We start from the raw sequence: 22,852 nt of genomic DNA, 5'->3' as shown, positions 1-22,852 counted from the left end.
CTTTTACTGAATAGTCTTGGAAGTTAAATTTTGCTTTTACTAAAAAGTTATCCCACAATGCAGCCACATCTCCATTTTTATATATAGGGAAGGTTATATTAGAATTTTAAAATAGAATTTTAGAAATGATATATGAACAACTACATGTCCTTCAGAACAATAGCTTTGACATAAAGAGGTCCATCTCTCCACTCAAAACACAAGATAACCATACCCAAGAGCTGACCATCACAAAATACACAGAGCAGCTCACTTCTACATCATGAATTAAGTATTCAATGCTGAGCATCTGGGGGATTAAGAAAAGCAATATCTGATTTGCATTTAGTAAAATAAGAAACAGAATCCTGGTTGGTTGTGGTCTGTAATTCTAAATTCACTGAAAAACAACAGTGCCACCTGCTGACATTAAAGTGCTAAATGCTTTGAAAAGGACAGTACACTGTCTACAGGCATAGAATAAATATACAGATAACGTATGGTGTCTACAGACACAGAATACTTTAGAGGACGGAACAGCTAAAATTGAATTAATAGTAACTATATTAATGTTTTCTTCCCTAAAGATCAATTATATGAAAAACAAACACCTAATTATTATCTGAGCTATAAATACAAGGCTGCTGCCAATGGCTTAAGTTAACCAGAAACAAATCTTTTCTAATGTAATCAAATTCTTTTGCAAATCTTCACTTAGAATCACACTATAAACTTATGACAGAACCAATTAAATTACTGAAAAAAAGTAGTAGTCAAAAGAAATCAGGCAACTGTGAGATTGTGCTGTTTTTTTTTTATTGTGTTTTCAATGGAGAAATACATCATCTGTTTACAAAATAGCTCTTGAAAAATACAAGGAGTACAGATACTATAAAACAAAGCAAACTCCAGTCATGAGACACTACATACATCATGCGAAAGCAACAGTCTGATCTCCAGGTTATGAAAACTATAATTAAAAAGTCACTACACAGAAAAGGTCCAAGTTTCCAGCTTGGCAAAACTTGGGTGCAGTTACATGAAACGTTTAATAAACTGAATTGTTTTCCCCAATGTGTAAACAAAATGACAAGACTAAATCTGTGCCTGGTAATTTCAATCTAACTCTGAAGCTACACAAAACACACAGACACCTTGTACACTTCACCTGTTAGTATGACCAGCTTTTTTCTTCGGTGGTGGAAGGAAGGGCAAGGTGACTGTGTAAAGCAAAGATGTGGGAAGTAGAAATATTGTTTACTAGACATTATAAATCATGGTGAAAAGAAAGCTTCGATTAATGCATAGCCTAAGGGGAAAAAGACTACACTCCAACTTCAGAAAATTAATTTAGAAGGATAGGGGAAGAGATTAAGTAATTGCAGTTTAACATGAAAAATGCACATGTGATAGAATGGAGCACAATGGAGGATTCATAAAACATGCTCATCAGAAAAATCTGTTAAGTTTACTTTGTCCAGATTAAGAAAGAGTAAGTTTATCAACATCTGGCATCCCTCATACTTTGTAAAGATAGATCTTCTACTGCTTAATTATGAGAAATTATTTTATTCAAAGAAAGGAGCTCTTAATCTTTTGAAAAAAACAAAATAAAGAAGGAGTAGAGAGCTGACTAGATGTCAAGTGCTTGCTAGAAATGATTTTTAAAATGCTTCTACATGTAAAATGTACTGACAAATTTTGGTAAACCATTTAAAAATAAGAATCAGTTTTAAAATCTTGGAGAAAATGCCTTTTTGCCCACATTTAAAACTGAAAATCAATTTTACTATAGATAGGAGTTCTGTGGAGTGTACAAAATTCCTCCTAGAGATCAAATGGCCATCCCAGACAGATACCATGTTTCACAGGCATTACTTTTAGTCACCCTCAAGTTTCAGCCATGGGACCAAAATTTAGTGTTCTGTGCCACGTGGTCACAGGGTCATTGGTTTCACATCATGGCTTAAGAAAATACTGGCATTTTGTTTCTTACGAAGTAAGTCCTACCTTGTGCATACAAGCAAAAAGAAAAAGGAAGGGGAAGGCGCAAGAAGCTTTTTGTTTGTTTGTTTGTTTTGAAGACAACAGATTGAAGGCAAAAGAATACAGAGCTTTCATAAGCTCAAAGAAAAATATTTGCTGGCTGATCACTGATTTGTATGCACTATAAAACAATTCCATAAATAAAACCAATATATCATTTCTTAATCATGACCCTATCAAAACCAAGTTATTTCCTAACTAATCTTTCAATGTCAAATGTACCCTAGAGTTGACGTTTCATTTTTAAGGGTTACAGCTACCTCACAGGAACTGAACTAGATGTACTCTTACCCTTTCTCTGAAGTATAACAGTACACCACTGCACAACGGTATCCAATTTGAAGACTAATGGTAAAGAAAATTCTTCAGGAAAAAAGGAAAATCCATCAAGCTGAAACTCTAAAATTAGTTCTACTTTCTAATGAAAAATACATAAAAGTGCATCATCAGAATAAGTAATTCTTATGCCAGTTTGTATTGCAAATTTTCCAAACAATGCATCAAACATAAACCCAATCCAGATGTCAATTATGAATACAAATATAGCTTGAGGTTGTTTTTTTAAAGGCAGTAATTTTTGAAATAGTTAATGCAACTGTTGCTAACACAATAATAATAGTACTCCTGGCTTCACATACTAACCTGGACTTCCGATCAAGTGCTGATTAGCCCAGTAAGGGAGGTCACCAAAAAACCCAAATCCATTTCAGTCATGTCTAGTCTTGTACCCTCCATTCTCCTTTTTTAGCATTTGAAGACAACAGGTTGAGTTGGCAGATATTGTTTATGGACCCCTGAGGTTGTTTTTACCGATTCAATCTCAGTTTTATTGAATTCTTGATAACAGGAATAGGATTTGCAGGGAGAGCAGGGATATCAGAAAGGTCTGTACTGGATGTTTTCTGAGAATGAAAGCAAAGAACACAACATTGTTCAAAGCACCATAATTTAACAATGAGATGTATTTAAGAAACCTTATGAGAAAAGTATTACAAATTTAAAAACTCTATAATGTTGTCAAAATGGAATGTAAATATGACTATCACATTATTTGCTTAACAAATAATGTGTTCAACAAAGGAATTTTCAAATAGGTATATTTTAACAATATTTTAAAAACTCCTAAGTAATTTCAAATAGTTTTTAAAATTGTTCCTCTAAGAATCACCTATGACATAATGCTTAAGTTACTGCTAAACCATATTCACTTATTACCACACTAATAGCGGTAATATTAACTAGTATTGGAGCACCCCCAAGTGGGAGAATACTTAAAGTTCATTTTATACAAAGCAGCAGCAGTAAATTTATTATTTTCTGACACTGTAAATTATACAATTAAATCTATACAGCTGAGCAATAATTTAATCATCCTACATTTTAGGTAGATTATTTTCATATTAATTAGATTAAATCACAAGCTTTCTTTAACACTAAAAAAATACAGAGATGGATCTTTTCAAGTTTTATTACGGAAAATTCCAAACATACACAAAAGTAGAGAGCACTGTATAATGGATCCCCATGTATTCATTACCCAGCTTCATCAATTGTCAAATCTAAGCCACCGTCCTCCCACTTTCAATTCACCTTGTGTTATTCTGAAGCAAATCCTAGAGATCCTATCATTTCATTTATAAATATTTCCAGATTTATCTCAAAACAATAAGAATTCTTTATTAGGTATAGCCACAATATTATCACCTCCCCAGAAATAAGTATGTACCTAACATTACCAAACATAGGAATGTATTTTTTTTTAAATCAACATAATCATTCTTCTTATATAACTGGGTGATTTTTCTCTCTATGGCTCTATGAATCCTTTCATTAGAAAGAAAATTCTACTCACTCATAAAAATATCTAAAAGGCAAATACCCATGGGTACTAATTACTACAGGGATAAATTCAGTAAGACAAAACTATGAAAATAAGTCCCTAGAGAGTATGTGGCAAACCAAACACATGCAATCACAGGACAGTTTACGAATGATAAACAAGTTTGTCCACGTATCAATATTAAGTATGCTTCCTGATGTTAGTTACTCCCCCTAAAGTTTTATTAGATTATGGAAAAGGTATTCTGGAAAATAAACATAATATTTATATATCTTTAGAGACTATAAAAGTTAACATCTAGCAAAAGCACATTTTTAAATGATCACGTTAAAATAACTCTGAGCTGCAAAGCAGCAAAATATCATCATAGTGTCAGTACAGCAGCGGTTGTTATCTCAGTTACTTTGTAGAGATTAACCAGTTTTATCATCTATTAAAGAATATATCTACTTTGTGTCAGAGTTTGAGCTAGACGTTAGGGTTCATTCATGTGAAAGGATTCAAGAAGATAATTATTTAACAAAATGAAAGTTCACAAACAAATCAGTGAAAAAAGATTCCAGATGCCTACTGTGAGATTCTGTATGTGAGGGTCTGTCACAAGTAGACTTGCTAGGACAAATGAAAAAGTAATTCTGAAGAGCTATGGGCTATATTAAATAACTAACTGAAATCAGTAGTGGAAAAATGAGGCAGAAATACATTTTTAAAATAAAAATAAATTAGCCTTTGCAAAAGAAATACATGAAGAATGTTTTTTAGTTCATTCCTAGTTTGAATTTCACTCTTTGACCTACAAATAAAACCTACATATGAAACCTGTATAAGTGACTAGTGAAAATTTAAATGATTTGCAGTATCAAATAATATATTAATATAAGCGGATGAGTTAACATCGAAACAGTCCCAGAGAACGGTTCTGTCAAATCCAGGGCCCTGCCTTAAAACTACAATAAATATGTTTATAGGCTAGTAAGTAATTACTTTCACAAAGATTAATTTTAATAGTCTTCTATGAACTCTCACTTTAATTCAATATACCACACTAATCTTCAGGACATTTACAAAATTCTCCTTGCTTTTTGCACTTAGTACCTGAGAGGCCAACAGAGAAGCCGCTGTCTGAATAGTTTCTGATTGAGTTGTACTTGTCTCTGTATCAAGTTGTTCCTGTGAGACAAAGAGGATGGGGAAGGGGGAAAAGAGACTTAAAAAAAGAATAAAAGAACATAACTGGGTTTGGTGGCTAATAAAGAAGACAAACTGGAAGACAGGAGGGATCAAGAGAAAGATGTGACTACATTACAAAAACACCTAGTGTGTAGATGCTGTAGGTTATTTCACCATTTCAGATATTAATAAATTTCTATTTGCCTACTTAAATCTTATAAGGCATGGGTCAAAACAGCTCATGAATTTCCAACCAGCTCCAACTTGGGACATTTTAAGCAAATGATAATTAAAAACACACATAGGCACATCATGAAATGTTGCCCAGACAATAACAGAGCATAAACCCAAGGAAAGTTCTTAGTTTTGAGGGAGAAACAAACAAACAAACTTATTCAACACAACTAAATAAAACAACCCCACATCTTTAATTAAAAGTGGAAAATATGTCTAAAAAAGATTTCTCCCTCCTTATGGTCTCTTCACCCCTCCTCAGTAACCAGTGCACTGATTCTACTCATCAGAAAACACAGGGTAAAGTATGTCATACCATTACTCTAAACTTTTTAAAAGCAGTACACAAAAGAAAATAATATATACACAAACATATGAAAATAAAAATATAGGTCAGACCCAGTGGCTCACACCTGTAATCCCAGCACTTTGGGAGGCCGAGGTGGGCAGATCAGGAGGTCAGGAGTTTAAGACCAGCCTGGCCAACATGGTAAAACCCCATCTCTACTAAAAATACAAAATCAGCCAGGCGTGGTGGTGCATGCCTGTAATCCCAGCTACTCGGGAGGCTGAGGCAGGAGAATCGCTTGATCCTGGGAGGCAGAGGTTGCAGTGAGCCAAGAATGTGCCACTGTATTCCCGCCTGGTCAACGAAGCAAGACTCCATCTCAAAAAAAAAAAAAAAAAAAAAAAAAAATTTTAAAAAGAAAATAAAAATATGAAAACTTCAATTTCAATGAAACTATACCAAAAAAAATGAAACATTGCTTTCTCCTATGAAATTAAAAAAGGTAAATCAGATGTAAGAAGTAGGAATGGAAGACATGCAGCCTTCCTAGAGGACAGCTTAGTGATGTATACCAAACTTTAAGCATACTATTTTCCTCAATAATTCTTCTTCCATTAATTTATGCGAAGTAAATAAACATGAACGAATGGCAGATATGATATTTAGCTGTAACCAGTATTACAGTAGGAAAGCACAGCTTTCTTTTTTAAATGGAAATAATTGCCATGGATAGGAAATTGGCTGGATAAAAATAATCACAGCCTTAAGACGGCATTCTGTGAAGCCATTAATAATTTTGTAGATTACATAATGACACAAACATTTTTTTCTTGGTTTACGAAGTACATCGAAATTATAAAGCAAGGGCATTATGAGGGCACGCACAAAACCTAAGAGAGTATTTTTTAAAATATCCATCAGAGAAATCTGGATAATTTGGGAGAAGGGGGAGAATTTCTAATTTTTCCACAACAAAAGAAAGTTAAAAGCCTCCAATATATTTCAAATTCTAGGGAAAAAAATGAGTCTTTTACATTTTGAGGAAAAAAAATTTCTTCCACCCCATCTACACCTCGTTCAAGCCCCATGCACCCCAGGTTCTAGCCAAAACCTTATGCCAAAAACTGCTTTTGTAATCATACCATATTCTCAACCCAACAGAGAGAGATCATGATCTCAGCCTGGACTGTCAAAAATCCTATATATCCTTCGAGGCCACTTCAAATGCTACTTATTTCTTCAATGAAGACATTTACTGCTATTTCTGCAGTCAAAAATAACATCTTACTTCTCTTGCCCCTTGGCCCCCAGCCCTCAATTACTTTGATTTTCTTTGATAATGTAATTAATTACATTCATGACTTATCTTCTCTACTTAATTATAAGCTCCTTTAAAGGCACAGAATGTGTTTCACTCATCACTACATTCCCTTCAGTGTTCAGCATTACATAATTAACAGTAAAAATGAACAAATACTTCTCCATAAACAACACTAAAAACATCTAAAACCTATAGCACAAAATACAATATTTTACAGACATTTCTATTACATCTTCTGAACTCTTAATTGTGTATGTATTCTAAAGGCTAAATTAGTATACCTTTGCTTCTGTTTTATCATGTCCACTCAAAGCAAGACAGTTAGCATCTTCACTTGTTTCATCCTGTTTTTAAAAAAAAAAGCTTTATTCTCTAAAATGAAAAATTTAGATTATTTGCCAATCAAAGCTTTACTTTATAAACTTTTTTAAAACTACAAAATAATTAAACCTGTAAGATCAACTATAGCCTTAAAATAGATAACTGGCTCCTCTTTTTAAATGTTTTTATCAGATTAAATTTGGCTTCAGAAGCTAATAAAATTTTAAAAAGCATCAGGAAAACTGTTACTGCACATCACCACCTAAAGTACGTTTCCAAAACCACTAAGAGTTCATAGAAATGTATTTTGTAAGGAAAAGAAAAAAAAAAAAAGAGATCCTGATCAAACAACTTTAGGAATTTGGCATAGTTATCACCCCCATTCTGGGAGCCTCACACAGAGTGGCACACAGAAGGTTCTAATCAATTCTACCAAGAAAGAACACCACTTTAATCTTCCTAAGCCTAGTTAACTAGAGAATCCTTGTTCCTGGTACGACCTACTAACATCCTACAGAACACAAGACTCAAGAAACGCCTTGCTTGGGTCTTAAGCACTATTTTGACACTATTTTCTTAGCACTATTAAAATTTAATTTTAAATGTGACTCTTAAAACAGGCATAGAAAAACCACAGGCTAACTTACAGCTTAGAAGAGATTTAATACAGTATCAATCAATTCCAATAAGGACTTTATTTGTACCCTGCAAATATGCAAACTTTAAAAATAGTAATGTGTCACAATTGGCCAAATCTGAATACTGACTGATATGTAAAACTATGGATTATCAATATTTGTGTGATAAATATACTGTACTTATATTTTATAGAAGTCCTTATTTTTAGATATACAAAGAAATATTTTTGGTTATTATGCCTGGGGTTTGCTTCACAACAATGGGGAAGGAAGTGATGTGGGTATGTAGATAAAACAAGGTTGGCTGTGAGTTGTTAACTGTTGAAGCTAGGTGATGCAAACATGACAGTTCATTATACTTATGACATGTTTGAAATTTTCCATACAAAAAGTTTTATATATATATATGTGTGTGTGTATATATATATATATAGAGAGAGAGAGAGAGAGGTTAATTTAGCTATATAATCCAGAAAATAGAGCAAATATTTTCAATTTTTATTTTACATTACCATTTATATTTATTTGAAAAACCTTACGATATGATGACCATTAAGCAGAACTAAACTATCTCAGAGTATCTAAAACTCTCCTATTTATATACATGTTAGTGCATTACTGAGTGAGGCCAGTATTTATTTCTGGTTTGCTAAAATTTCTAATACCGAGTACTCATTAGCAGAGAATAAAAGACCCAATCTAGAAGGGCTTCAAAATTAGGATTATTTCTACTACAGCAAATTTCTTTGACTAAAGCACTATGAGATTTAGGCCTGGGTTCTAATCCTGCCTCTAACTGTAACTAGATCTGTAACTGGAAAAGCCACTAAACAGCAAGTTCTTCTGGTAGGAAATGAGATTAGCCCATGGAATAACCTAATATCCCTTATCTTCTTAAAATGCTATGTTTCTATTAATCAACTCCACAGAAATGCCATAAGCAAAATTCAGACTGAGAAAATATATACAAAAAAAAAAAAAAAAAAAAATTACAGGAAAAAGTGGGAAGGGATGGAGGAGGGAATCTGTATATTTTAAAGGACACTTACAGATATCAAACAATTGCAACACAGGGATCTTTTTCGACTTCCAGATTTGAACAAACAGCCTATTTTTAAAACAATCGGGACATTTGAGCACTGACTAGATGTTTGATTATATTAATAAATTGTTAATTTTTGTGAGTAGGCTAATTTTACTCTTAATGCTTTCATTCTTAGATATGATTTTTAAGATTCTAATTAAACATGTCTAGATTTTGCTGTTAAGTAATTCAATCACAAGAGAAAACGAAAAAGGCTGAAAGAATTAAGATTACAAAGATTGGCGGAGAGTTAATTATAACAGAAGCTGTGTGATGGGTACACAGGTACATAAAATGACTCTTCTATATGTATTTTTAATTTTCCATACTTAAGTTTAAAAATTCTATATTCTTATTGCTTTTCTAAACCAGACAAGAAACATAAGTGTTATTCTACCAACGTAAGTGCAAATAAAATTGCAAAATACTGCACTAGTACAAACTTATTTAGAACTGTTAGGGTGCCATTTTTAACATTAAAAAAAAACAAACCAATCTTAAATGCACAGAATTATGCTTAAATACACTTTACTAATGTCAAAAGAAATCTGAATTCTGAAATGCCCTGACAACTTCAAACCAGTATCAGTAGTCTGAATGTGTAACTGACACAAAAATTTAGTATATTCTTAAACTGCTGCACAACACAATCATGTGGCAGCGGGGCTCTTAGTAAGATCTCCAGGCCTAACTTCTAGAAGATCTCTGATTCAGTTCGTCTGGAGAAAGCCCTAAAATCTTTATTGAAAAACAATAACAAAAAAAACCCCAAAAACTAATTCTGTTGCACAACCAACAAGGAAAATCACTGCCTTAAGAGATAATTACACAGACACAGATGAGTTTTCAGAACACATCTTCTAAGTTATGATGATTTACAGTGGGCCCTTCATATCTGTGGATTCCGCATCTGCGAATTCAACCAACCATGGATCAAAAATACTTGGAAAAATAAAAAATAATACAACAATAAAAATGACACAAATTAAAAAATACATCATAACAATAATTTAAACAGCATTTACATTGTATTAGGCATCGTAAATGTAATCTGAGGGGATTTAAAGTACTACACAATACCCATCTTTCATTCTCATCTATCATCTTAACAGTGACAAAATTCATCAGATTACTTTTAGTTAATACGAGCTATTTCAAAAAAAAAAACAAGTCTTCAGAAAATAAGCTAAATAATAAAATAATTGTCACCATTCTTAATCAAAACATAATAGAATCCATAAGCAATCTAGAGTGTTTTTTTTCCACTCTAAAGAAATTTTGTTGTAATACGTAAATTACTAAATACATTCTTAGCTAAAAAAAAAAAAAAAAAATCACAATGAAATTGGTGCTTTTAGACTGTCACCTCTGGGGAAACAGCGAATGCCTCATTGATTGGAAAACAACATGAAAGTGACTCGAGGGAGAAATAAAATTGTGTAACAAGACTACTTCTATTTTAAGACTCATACCAAATCAATGTACACTTTTAATGGTTTTCCCAAAACTAAGACTGTAACAATTGTAAACCAGCTAGTATAAAAAGTTAATACAAGCTCACAAAGCATAGTGGTTCCTGTGACCTCAACACTTTGGGAGATCAAGACAAGAGGATCGCTTGAGCCCAGGAGCTGGAGATAAGCCTGGATAACATAGCAAGACTCTGTCTTTACAAAAAAAAGTCTTTTTTAAAATTAGGCAGGCATGGTGGTGCGCACCTATAGTCCCAGCTACTTGGGAGGCTGAGGTGGGAAGATTGTTTGAGTCTGGGAGGCAGAGGTTGCAGTGAGCTGAGATTGCTCTGCTGCACTCCAACCTGGGCAAAAGAGCCCAGGTTGGGCTCTTTTTTGTTTGTCTCAAAACAAAAACTAAAAAACTAAGCTGGGCATGGTGACGTGCACCTGTGGGTCTAGCTACGTGGGAGGCAGAAGCCTGTGCCCAGGAGTTTTAAAAAAAAAAAAAAATGCAAATGATGCTAGAAAGTTTAAGGGTTAGAGAGCTAACCATTTAAGGTTCAAAAACTAACGTGGCTGTGTGTACTTGTTTTTCATTCAGTAAGAATTCCCTGAGAACCTCTAGTATTCAATGGTCCTATAATACCAAGTACAGTAGAGAAATTTCAAAACTCCATTTGGATCATAGAAGCAAAAAACTGTCCAGAGGACCATCAAAAAATCAGTACAAAAAAAAGACAGTCATTAGAGAATAGTAAGTTAAGAATACATGTAATTCCATGTTAAATTCTGTTGTAGACAATAATACCTGCTAACTACACACACTAAAGAAGTTTAAATGAGAGGGCACAGCTTTATGGCAGAGGTAGTTACTGAGAAGAATGGGAAAGGTGAAGAGAAACTATGGCACTGAAACACTACAGACACACCTACAATTTTCTAAAAGCTTTGTCCCTTGATCCTTCTCTATTTTGGTTCATAAAGTTTTCTTCCAATGGATTTAAAAATAGGCAGTTGGTGTTGCCATGGCTAACTAATATGTTTTTTACATATATACCTCTTCTGTTTTGGTTTTCTTGGGACTCTCTTCTTTATGAGGTGAGGATGTCCTCTTGACTCCTACTATAGGAGTAGGTATTTTTGTTGCTGCATTTCCTGAATTTGCTGCGTTTCCTGAAGATCTAGGTGGTGGGTTTACCAGACGTGTTGAAGAAACAACTCTGGAGACCGTAGGCTTTGGTGGTGGAGAAATGGCTGGTTGTGTGGCAGTTTGAGGAATGCTTTCACTCGATGTACCTAAGCAGTAAATATATGAGCATATACAAATTAAAATAACCATATCGGTATCAAGTTGTAAGTTTTTGTTTCTCTGAATTTGATTTCATGAATAACTTTACATGCAAAAAATAAACTGGCATTTAAAAAACTGAATTTCAACTACTTAACAAACCCGCTTTTCAAAATGAAGGTTAAACCAAATATAATGTAAGAATTCTCAAACCTGACAAACCCAATCTCCTTACCCCCTGAGCTTTCACTGGAATTTACTTGTGGCACAGAAACTTCAGTAGCCTGTATGTTGGTCACAGATGCTGCTGTTACAGCTGGAGCAGGACTGTTTCTGCTAAAAATAAAAATAAAAATTGTCTCAAAATTTAAAAGTAGAAAAATAAATAAAAATAAAATACAATGATCTATAACATGTACAGAAGTTATTTTGTAAAGTAAATGATTCTTTGATTTTACTTCCTATAAATACACTTTAGCAACTGACTTTATTGGATAAAGTATAACAACAGTAAAAAGTACACAAACCTTCTAAAGCAGCACTGTCTAATGTTACTTCCTGAGATGACAGAATGTTCTGTATCTGTGCTACTGGATATGGTAGCCACTATTAAAACATAGCTACTCTGTACTTAAAATATGACTAGTGAGAGACTGCTTAATTTTAATTAAATTTAAATTGTCACATATGGCGGCTGGCTACTATATCGCCAGAGTGGTTCTAAAAGATCTATTCTTAACTGATTTTGGCTAAGAGACTTACTGAAGGATTTTTTTGAACAAAAATTATTTATTAATAAGAGGCCACGCATGGTGGCTCTTGCCTGTAATCCTAGCACTCTGGGAGACGAGGCGGGAGGATTGCTTGAGCTCAAGTTTGAAACTAGCCCGGGCAACACAGTGAGCCCTCGTCTCTACAAGAAAAAAAAAACCTATATTATTAAAAAAAAAAAAAAAAAAAAAAAAGTTATGAATGAGAAAATGTTCTGAGAAACAGAAAACAGAAATAAATTTCTGTATACAAAGTATAAGGGTTTTATAAAACTCTAAAAGCCCATCCAGTGGCTCAGTTAAACAAAGACCTTTAAGTGACAAGGGGATATTTCAATATTTTACTTTAAAAATAACTTATTTTAAACCCTCTTTACTCCCCCGAAGTTTCTCTGCCATTTTCTCCTCCTCATGTCAATCTCAAATGACCTTCCTACTTAACAACCAAAAGCCACTAGCCAAATATTACCCCAAATTCTAAGTATAAATATTAAAGAGACACACCTATTTCTATAATTAACCCCTATTCTTTCCTTATTATTCCTTATTACATAAAAAAGCCCAATCTATGTTCTAAATCTCACTAACTCCTGTCATCTCAAGAAACTCAAATCATCACTCCTTTACTCTCCCATCCAACTTTCCTGTCTCAAGTAAATTCTACACATTAGCATTTAAATAAACTCAAGTTTTTATTATCTCCTAAAAGAAAAACAAAAGCAGAAAAGTCCTCTGGTTTCTCTCTCTGTCTGTCTCTCTCAGAGCTACCACCCACACTCTGAAACTGGTGAATGATGACACCATAAGGAGGTAGGCAACACTTGGAAGACTTATTTTTGGTACCTACATGACATCCATGTGGAACCACAGAGCAGTCAGCTTATTAAAGCTATGGATATCATTGGTACATGAATGTAAAATGTAGTCAACAGAGAAGGTGTTACCACTCAGGGACAATATGAAGATGGGATAAACAGACAACAGAATAATGAGAGAGCCCTCAAGGGCACAAATATTAAATGAATAAAAAGAAAAGGACAGTTGGCCAGAGAACAATCACAGATGCAGGAGAAAGCCTGAAATGGCTAGCAAGGTGTCTAGTACATAATAAACACTCAATGCTTGTTGAACAAATATACAATCATATTCTAAAAACCCAGAAGTTTTATTTACAGAAGTTACTTAGTATTACTTCAAGAAACTAAACTTCAAAACTAAATTGTGAAATTTAGTACAGTTGTACACATTTTATATTCATGCACAAACTCAAAGGACACAAAGGCTTTTACAAATCCCAAAATTCCTATTAAAAGCTTCTTCACTTAAAAAGAAAACAACAAAAAAAACTTTTAAAATGATAACACTTACAGGACATATTCAGGCCTGAAGTCTTTGGATTATGCATGATTTGCCTAAAAACATATCACACACACGAAGTCCAAAAGAAAGAAAAGACATCCATGACACCTCAGCATTTTCTATTTCACACTCATCCAGGGAATCCTCCCCAGCCTGCACTTCTGCCATCGGTTATACGTTAATTGACAAACAGACTTCTAACACCGCCTTTTAAAAATTGTAATATAGGCCAGTCATGGTGGCTCATGCCTGTAATCCCAGCACTTTGGGAGGCCAGGGCGGGTAAATCACCTGAGGTCAGGAATTCAAGACCAGCCTGGTCAACATGGTGAAACCCCATCTCCACAAAAATACAATTAGCTGGGCATGATGGCAGGTAACGGTAATCCCAATTACTCGGGAGGCTAAGGCAGGAGAATCGCTCGAATCTGGGAGGCGAAGGTTGCAGTGAGCCGAGATCGTACCATTGCACTCCAGCCTGGGTGACAGAGCGAGACTCCATCTCAAAACAAAAAACAAAACAAAAACAAACAAAATGTGTGTGTAACACACACACATATATATAAATATATATTTATATATATATACACACACACACATATATATATATATTTTTTAAAGACAGGGTCGCACTCTGGTTGCCCAGGCTAGGGTGCAGTGGTGGGACCACAGCTCACTGTAGTCTCAACCTTGCAGGTTCAAGCAATCCTCCCACCTCAGCCTCCTTAGTGGCCAGGACTACAGGTGCACACCACCACACCTGGCTAATTTTTTTTACTTTTTTCTAGAGATGGAAGTCTCACTATGTTGCCCAGGCTGGTGTTGAACTCCTGGCCTCAAGTGATCCTACCACCTCAACCTCCCAAAGTGTTGGGATTACAGGTGTGAGTCACTGAACCTGGCTGAAAATTTTTCACTGCTTCAAACCCAGGGCAGTGGCATGCGCCTGTAGTCTCAGCTACTCAGGAGGTTGAAGTAGGAGGATCGCTTGAATCCAGGAGCTCAAGGCCAGCCTAAACAAAACAGCCAGACCCCATCTCTTAAAATAATAATAAATTTTTAAATTTTTAACTGCTGTGAATGTTAAGAGAGATACCTGGTTCTTCTAAAACAGGTTTCCCTAACTATCATAGATACATTCCCTTGTTACAAAGTTATAAGCAGCTCCAGGACAGAAAGGTGGTGTTGTTCCTTTTGTCTGTTCTCATTAGCACACCATACAGTGCACTGTAGCAGTAGCCATCTAAACACATGAACTTGGACGGCTTATGTGCTAACATTCAGTCACATCTGACTGAAGACATTATTAGTCTCAAAAATAAAATGTTAAGTATGACAAGACAAAACCAAAAAGTACTATCCCCAAACCTAAGAATTAAATTGCTATTTAAAAAAAATAGTAGATGGAATGAAAATAACATTCTAAATAGATGACTTTAATAGCAAAATAAGAATGTATCTGATTGATTCAGCAAACAGCCACTCCACTTCTGTTTTCCTCTTTTTCCTTACCCCTGAGAGCTGCCAGAACTGTTCAATGGACTGGTCTTCGTAGCACTAGTAGGTGAAGGCACAGACATGCTGTTATCACTGTCCATAGACAAGTCAAGGCTGCTGTCATTGAGAGCTGTCAATTTGACACCTTCTGTTGAATGCTGCAAACAATGAAACATTTTACTGAATATATCTTTACTTCATCCAGATGTTGAAACACGGAAACCTTTTACTTAACATATATGATTTTTACTGAAAAGCACAAATCACTAAATCTACGAAAGTTAGATGTGCCATGCTGATTCTAAAAGGCAACGATTTGGGAGTCAAGTACTTTCTTCTAAGAAGGCCTCAACATTAAGTATAGTTCTTATGTGGGAGAAAAAAGGAGAAAGAAATGTTTTATTAAATGTATCCACTGACCATAAGATACAACACAAATTTAAAACACTGTAATATAAAACAAAAGAATCTCCAATCAGAGAACTTTAAATATATACACACACAAGAAAAAAATGTCTCAACAATAAACATGGTACTACAATGACTCTCTGTAAAGTGGGTCTAGAAGTGATTTTGTTTACATATAGATTTCTAATTATCCTACAATAAACATAAAATTTTTTAAATTTCAAACTTATTGCCACTCCTTACTATTTGTCAATAAAAAGAGCTTCTCTCAAAAGCGAGAGACTTTAGTGCTCTAACTGCAATTTAGAATTTTTTAAATGGCATGCTTAATACTGTAAATTATCCTGTGAAAAGAAAAGCAGAAATAATTTTCTGAAAACTAAACATAATATACAAATCCTAATGTTGGTCCTCCTTAAAAATCAAAGCACTCCAAAACAAATAAAGCAGAAAAACCAAAAACTATGGATGGTTTCATGAAATTAAAGTTGCTTTCTAGTAACAAAGTTTAAATTTTTGCTATTTGGTGCTACTGTAATATTACATTCAGCTTCATTTTTTTTTTCCAGAATGTTTAGCCTGGGTTCACTTACCTACACAAACATTTTAACGAAAATAATTTATACTGTTGACAAAAACACATTCCTTATATATGTGCCTGCGTTCTGTGCTTTCTAGTTCCCCAAATAACAAAATATTCTTATCTTTGATTTAGCACTAGACATACCACTTATGTACATGAATGAAAATTGATCAAATGGGGAAGGTGAGATATGGTGGAAAGGAGAGGAAGAGAGAGTAACGCCATTTGCTTATGAAGTCAGTTGTGAAATAAAAGTACCTAATATTATAAATGAGTATCTCTTCTATTCAACAATGCTACCAATCTTACTCTCCACTAGATATGAGGATTTATTCAGTAAGTAAATTATACTGAGTTATACAGTTACCTGCCTCCCTAAGTGACCAAACGCTATGAGTTAACAGGCCACTGTTGGGGATAAATTGTGAAAGTTTAACTGGTTGGTCTAAACACAAAACAGCATTAAGCTACTTTGCTTTGTTTGCTTCTATATCCAGATCAAGTTTGGTAGCAAGAGACCTCAAAGCCAAATAGTCCTAAATATTCTATCATAATTTTTAATAAAAGATAAATAAAACAAAGAACATACTACAGAAAGAAACACACACACATACTTTGCAGTCAGACTTAGGCCCAATTCACAGTTCATACTACATGACCCAGGGCAAGGTTCTTAACCCCTCAGTTTCTGCTATTAAAAGACAATACCCATGGGTTGCTGGAACATTAAATATAAAAAGGACTGGTACAGTGTTACGCAAATAGCAGTTAATAAAAGGAAGAGTCTATTTATAAGAGTCCAAACAAAACATTCATAGATCTTGATTCCTAGACACTTGTTACTTATTAGGCAAGAAAGTGCTATTTTACTAATGCAAACTTAGAAATACTCTAAATGATCTCAAATACAGGGTAGATTTAATCATACTGTAGCTAGATAAAGAGATATTAAACAGCCACTAAAAATGTAATTTGGATAGATGGTCGCGATATGTTAACACAAAAAAAAGCAGGTCACAAAATAGCAAATTTCATCAAAAACCTTTTAAAAATATGTATATGGTAACATGCACTGAACAGTCTGTGTTTAAATAAAATGTTAAAAGTAGGTTTGCTGTGAAATTATAGTTACTTCATCTGATAGAATTTTTGGACTAAAAAATAAATTTCCAGTCATTAATGATTCTCTTTATATTCTAGATGACTATATTTAAAGAAATAATACCTTAAGAAATAATAAAACATCTTGTATTCAAATTTACTTAAAATTTACACAGGATGGTTCCAAATATCAGTACTGTCATGGAAATAGAACTTAAAAAGGTAATCTGAATATAGGATTCTGAGAAATCTAATTATCTGTTATAAATAGCTGTTAATAGCTATTTGATTATGAATTAAATATTAATAATAGCGAAGTTCTAAAGAACAATCTACTTTCACTTCTGAAAACATAAAATCTTTATATACTTTTTTTAAAAAATTATTATTTTGTAAGAGACAAGGTCTCGTTCTGTCACTCAGACTGAAGTGCAATGGCACAATCATAAGTTCACTGCAGCCTTGAACTACTGGGCATACGTGATCTTTCCACCTCAGCCTCTCGAGTAGCTAGGACTGTAAGACGCATGCCACCATACCCAGCTAATTAAAAATTTTTTTGGAGACGGAGTCTTGCTGTGTTGCCCAGGATGGTCTTGAACTCCCAGTCTCAAAGGATCCTCCTACCTCAGCCTCACAAGTCACTGGGATTACAAGCTTGAGCCACCATTCCCGAGTCCAAAGTGTTTGTATTTTTTGTATGTGATAAATTTACATTTAAGTACAACTGATTTAATTAACCCTTAATAATACAACACTAAAGGACAATTAGAAAGCAAGTGTTTAACTTGATATTTTAGGTTTGTTTTCCTGAGGCTAATCTCTAGCTGAGACAGACACTTTAGTTTTAAAATAAAACTGCTTGATGGAAAATTTTACAATAAATATATGTTAACATGCACTGAACAGTCTGTGTATAAATAGTACACTGAGAATAGTACATGTTTGTCAATTTTTATCTAGTTAACTAAATTTTTAGTAAACCATTAGGTTAAGAATAAAACATTTTTAAAATAACATCACGTTTAAGCCTTAAAAACTGATTTTACACCCCTCCTCATTTATCTACCTATCCCCAAGTTGTGAATAATAATGATGTTATGTGATAACAAAAGCCAATATGAGCATTTATTATATGCCAGGAGCTAGTCTAAACCACCCTTTACATGTATTGGTTCATTTAATCTTCATGAAATACCTAATAAAATAGGTAAAAATACTGCCACAATTTTCGAGATGAGACAAATCAAGAACAAGATGTTTGCCACGTAACTTGCTCAAATTTCACAGGTAGGAAAGAGTAGAGCCTGAATTTGAACAAGGCAGTCCACTCCAGAGTCCTTGCCTTTAATTAACTTCAATGCTTTTGTATCATAATATATTCTGTTTTAAGAAACAAAACATTATAAAATTAAAGTCTTTTGTGTATTAATTTCATTCCTTTCCTCCCAACCCCAATTCCAGACAACCAGCCATTTTCCTGAATGCAGTGGTTCTCATTCTGTAATATATACTTTTATTTCATATTCTCTCCTAAATACATTGTTTTTTAAGTTTTTAAACTTGTAAACTTTATATGGAAGTATCAAGTGAGACACACATACGTGTGCTTTTTTATTCAACATATTAGTATATGCAGTTGTAGTTCATTTATTTTCACTGCTACATACTGTGAAGTATTCCATTATAAGAATAAACCATCTATTTTTGAAATCACCTAAAGAAAAATGTAATTTGTATCTGTGCACTAAAATTCCAATATGCTCACTAAAGTTCAAATAAGGAAAAAATAGCTCTAAGTTATTCAAAAGGAAGCACTAACACTAGAAAAATGTAATGCAAAATATTAACTCAGTGACCTCTGTTCATGACCTCCTTTATACTCAGCAACTTTTGGTTTTTAAATAATATACATGTTATATTTCTTACATTCATCAAAAAAAGCGATTTTCATTTTTTAAAAGCCTCACATAATTTACTTGACCCACATATTTCCTTACTAATTTAACTGAGTTTACTTTTTAAAGGAAAGAAAATTAAATACTGATGTGGGATTTTTAAATGAACAAGAATAAAAAGTGCTTAAAGAGAATACGGGTATATACAAAGTAAGGATATGAAGCATCACTACTAATCCTTCTAAAATCTAAAGCAACCGTGTGCAAGAAAACTGATTAGAGTCAGATTTCACATAATGAAACTGCTCCATGAAACCCATGAAACAGATTCTTAAAAAGCTGTCATCTATTTCAAATAGGACTTATTAACTGAGCCTAAATTCTGAAATAATGATAGTCCAGATGCATAAAACATTATGTTAGTAATGCTTTTGTAAGTACTTTCTAAATTTACCTTTTTCTTTTTCTGAAGCACATGATTAGGTAGTAGTTGATGGAGTTGCTTTCTTTTTACATGCATTGCAGCAATTTTCATATCCACCTCAAACATCTTGCTGTTTATTGCTTGCCTATAAACTATACAATTAGGAAATTGTTACAAGAAATAGAAACATTTTAATAAAGGCAGTTAAACTCACTCCAGAGAAACTATTCTAAGTAGGGATCCTTTTTCCATCAATACTGCATACCTGTATATCAGTCAAGACCTATTCCTAATCCGACATAATTCATTGCCTGAGCAAACTCCTTTTACCACAAGATGCGCTGAATAAAAGCACAAAATATTAATTCTTCCAGTGTAATAACTCTTTAAATAGCTCTTAAAGTAGTAACTCTAAAGAGTAACTCTTTAAGAAATGGCAGAAATGAGGGGAAAAGGGTTTCTTAAACTCATACCCTTTTATGCTACCAGTACTATTGCTTAAAACTTGAACCAAGTATGTAACACATGCTGTAAAATAAGTCAAACTTATTAAACTATACCTATAGGTACCTTTACAAGAATCTGCAAGACAAAACTAAGTAATGACATACTTTCTATAGATAGTAATAACTTAAATGACAGAGGTCACAGGTACAAAAAGAAAATGCTACAATTAAATAAATTCAAATTATTTAGATCCAGAGGGCCCCAAAAGGTAAAAGTCGGTCATACAAAACATATTTAAGAAACATCTATACTTGATTCATACTGTTCTAGACACTGGAGATAAGCAGTGAACAAAGACCAATGTAGCCTCAAAGGGTCTACATTACAGTAGGGAGAATAGAATAAATAAGAAAAAAATAAAACCTATAGTCCATGTCAGATGATGATAAGTATTACTGAGAAAAACCACATAGGGAGTAGGATAGGAAGCTCAGCCTGGAAACTGAGTTGACATCTGACTGAAGATTTAAATGAACATGAGGATGCAAACTGAGAGTACCTGGTGAAATAGCATTCCAGAGAGAGCAAACATCAAGAACAAAATACCCTAAGCAGGAGAAAATGCCTGGAACATTTGAGAAACAACAAAAATGCCAAAGGAGAAGATGAAAAGTAGAAATCCATAATCCCTTATGTGCAACTCTAAAATCCCAAAAACTCCCAATACACAAGTTTTTCTAAGATAGGAAACAAAATTCATCTAGTAACAAACCCTGTTCTGAACTACTTATGGCTGTGGCTATTTGGTCTTTTATCTTTTGCTCCATGTGAGTAACAATGATTCCCTGCAGAAATGATACTGTCTTTCAGGACCAAATGCTGCTCCAGGCCTCAAAGGGTTTATTACTTACTAACTGTATTACCTTTCTGGCTCCAAAACTTACAAATAAAGGATTGTGAACTTATAATAGGAGGTAAGGTCACAGACATGATGAAAAGGGCAGATCAGGCAGAAGCTTGCAAACCACAGCAAGGACTTGGACTTTTATTCTGAGTAGATACTCAGATACTCAAAGCTTTTAAGCAGGCAAGACATGATCTGGCTTAAAAATATCATTTGGACACTAGGTAAGAACAGCTGAAGGCGCAAGGGCAAAAGACAAAGTTTTGGCAATGACAGTGATCCAACAGCACTACAGTGGCTAGGACTTAGGGTGAAAGCAGTGGGAATAGTATTAAGTAGCAGAAACCTCAATGTATTCTGAAAGAGGAAGCAAAAAGATTTTATAAAGGATTAACATCGAGTAGGGTCAAAGACTGATTCCAAGGTCTCTAGGTTGAACAACCAAAATTACTTGAAAAGAAACTGGTAGGTGTTGGGAGTGAACATTTGTGTGCTGAGTATGTGAAATCTGTTTTCTTTTAAAATCCCATAAAGTATTGGATTAAAGTGTTTCAATATACAGGACAACTGAATTTTCCTTCCCAGAATACCTAAAACATCCTTGAAAATCTTGATGGTTCATTAGTGTAATCTTTGATAAACATCTTAATTTGAATGCAAAGTATAGAACAAATTTCTAATCCAGGTAGGTATCCGTGACTTATTAGTTCATAAATAAGTTAACATCAGAATTTTTACTTCAGGAAAAAATACTTCTGTGGTGTTCAGCAGGTGGAGTATCACCCTACATACGACATTCTAAAAATCTGTAGAGGTATTTTTGTTGTTGTATTGATTAAAAGGTACTATGGCTAGAAACATATAGATATGTATCCTTCAACGTGGACAGTTCTACCCAACACAGAATCATACCATGTCCTTCCTACATTCCTAAAGACAAAAAACCTACTTAGCAATTATTTAAACAAGAATTCACTTCAATTTTACATTTTAAAAATGGAGTATTTAAAAGAAAAAACAAGAAAAAACAAACAAAAAATGGAGTATTTTAATTTGAAATTTCCAGGAATACAACTACCACCAAGCATATCAAAATTAGATCTCTTTTTATTTGCAACTTTCACTCTTACAAGGTCACCAATGCTAACGCTGCTGGTGATATCTGAATCACCACAGACAACACCTGTATCGATCAGAATTTATAGATATCACACTGCTGGTGAATCTACATAAAGTGTAATCACTTGACACTTAAGTTATCTTCTAGTGTCATTGTATCTGAGCAGTGACATATTGAAATACACATTCTTTTCCTTTTATTTCTCCTTTGTATCACAGTTAGTGCACGATACTGACTTTTTAACAAACTGGCACTAATTTTTTTCTCTCCTGTAACTAGGTAAAAAAATTCTTAATTTTAAGTCTGTATGTTCTCCAGGGAAAACTCCTCATAGTGAATAAAAATGCCACTTACATTTTTTTTTAATGGAGAAGGACAGTATCTGAGAGAGAAAAGGATTAGTCCTTAAAGTGGATGTGCAGTTGTCCCCATGTGTAGTATTCGCCATTCCCATGAAAAGTTGTTGCACCTACATATAGACTGATTCTCTCAACTACATCCACCATTTGGTCTTTAGTTAAAATGAACTACCTTTCATCTTAGAGTACAGGTCAATCTGAAATCTACACTTAATCAGCCTATTTCCCACCTATGCATTAACATTTGAATCTGTATTTGAGACATAGTAGGAAAATTTCTCCAGGTCACCACAAGTTACGCTTCATCGATTTCTGAGG

General features: G+C 33.8%; 1 protein-coding gene across 6 annotated transcripts in view; it reads right to left on the bottom strand.

Annotated features, from left to right (window-relative positions):
• Positions 1–773: 773 nt before the first annotated feature.
• PAPOLA (poly(A) polymerase alpha) overlaps positions 774–22,852 on the bottom strand; it is a 66,215-nt gene continuing 44,136 nt past the window's right edge. For 2 of the 6 annotated variants that reach the window (XM_010353679.2, XM_030929883.1), the window contains 7 exons: positions 19,735–19,856; positions 15,306–15,448; positions 11,900–12,000; positions 11,434–11,672; positions 7,161–7,223; positions 4,961–5,035; positions 774–2,927 (listed from right to left, as the gene is read on the bottom strand). In XM_010353679.2, the coding sequence (XP_010351981.1) occupies positions 2,832–2,927; positions 4,961–5,035; positions 7,161–7,223; positions 11,434–11,672; positions 11,900–12,000; positions 15,306–15,448; positions 19,735–19,856 (839 nt within the window). In that variant the 3' untranslated portion in view covers positions 774–2,831. The remainder of the gene's footprint in view (positions 2,928–4,960; positions 5,036–7,160; positions 7,224–11,433; positions 11,673–11,899; positions 12,001–15,305; positions 15,449–19,734; positions 19,857–22,852) is intronic. The other 4 variants (XM_030929884.1, XM_010353680.2, XM_030929885.1 and 1 more) reach the window with 4 other exon arrangements.

Source organism: Rhinopithecus roxellana, chromosome 5 (assembly GCF_007565055.1).
Source record: "Rhinopithecus roxellana isolate Shanxi Qingling chromosome 5, ASM756505v1, whole genome shotgun sequence".
Lineage (NCBI taxonomy): Eukaryota > Metazoa > Chordata > Mammalia > Primates > Cercopithecidae > Rhinopithecus > Rhinopithecus roxellana.
This window is presented reverse-complemented; position numbering and strand designations above follow the sequence as displayed.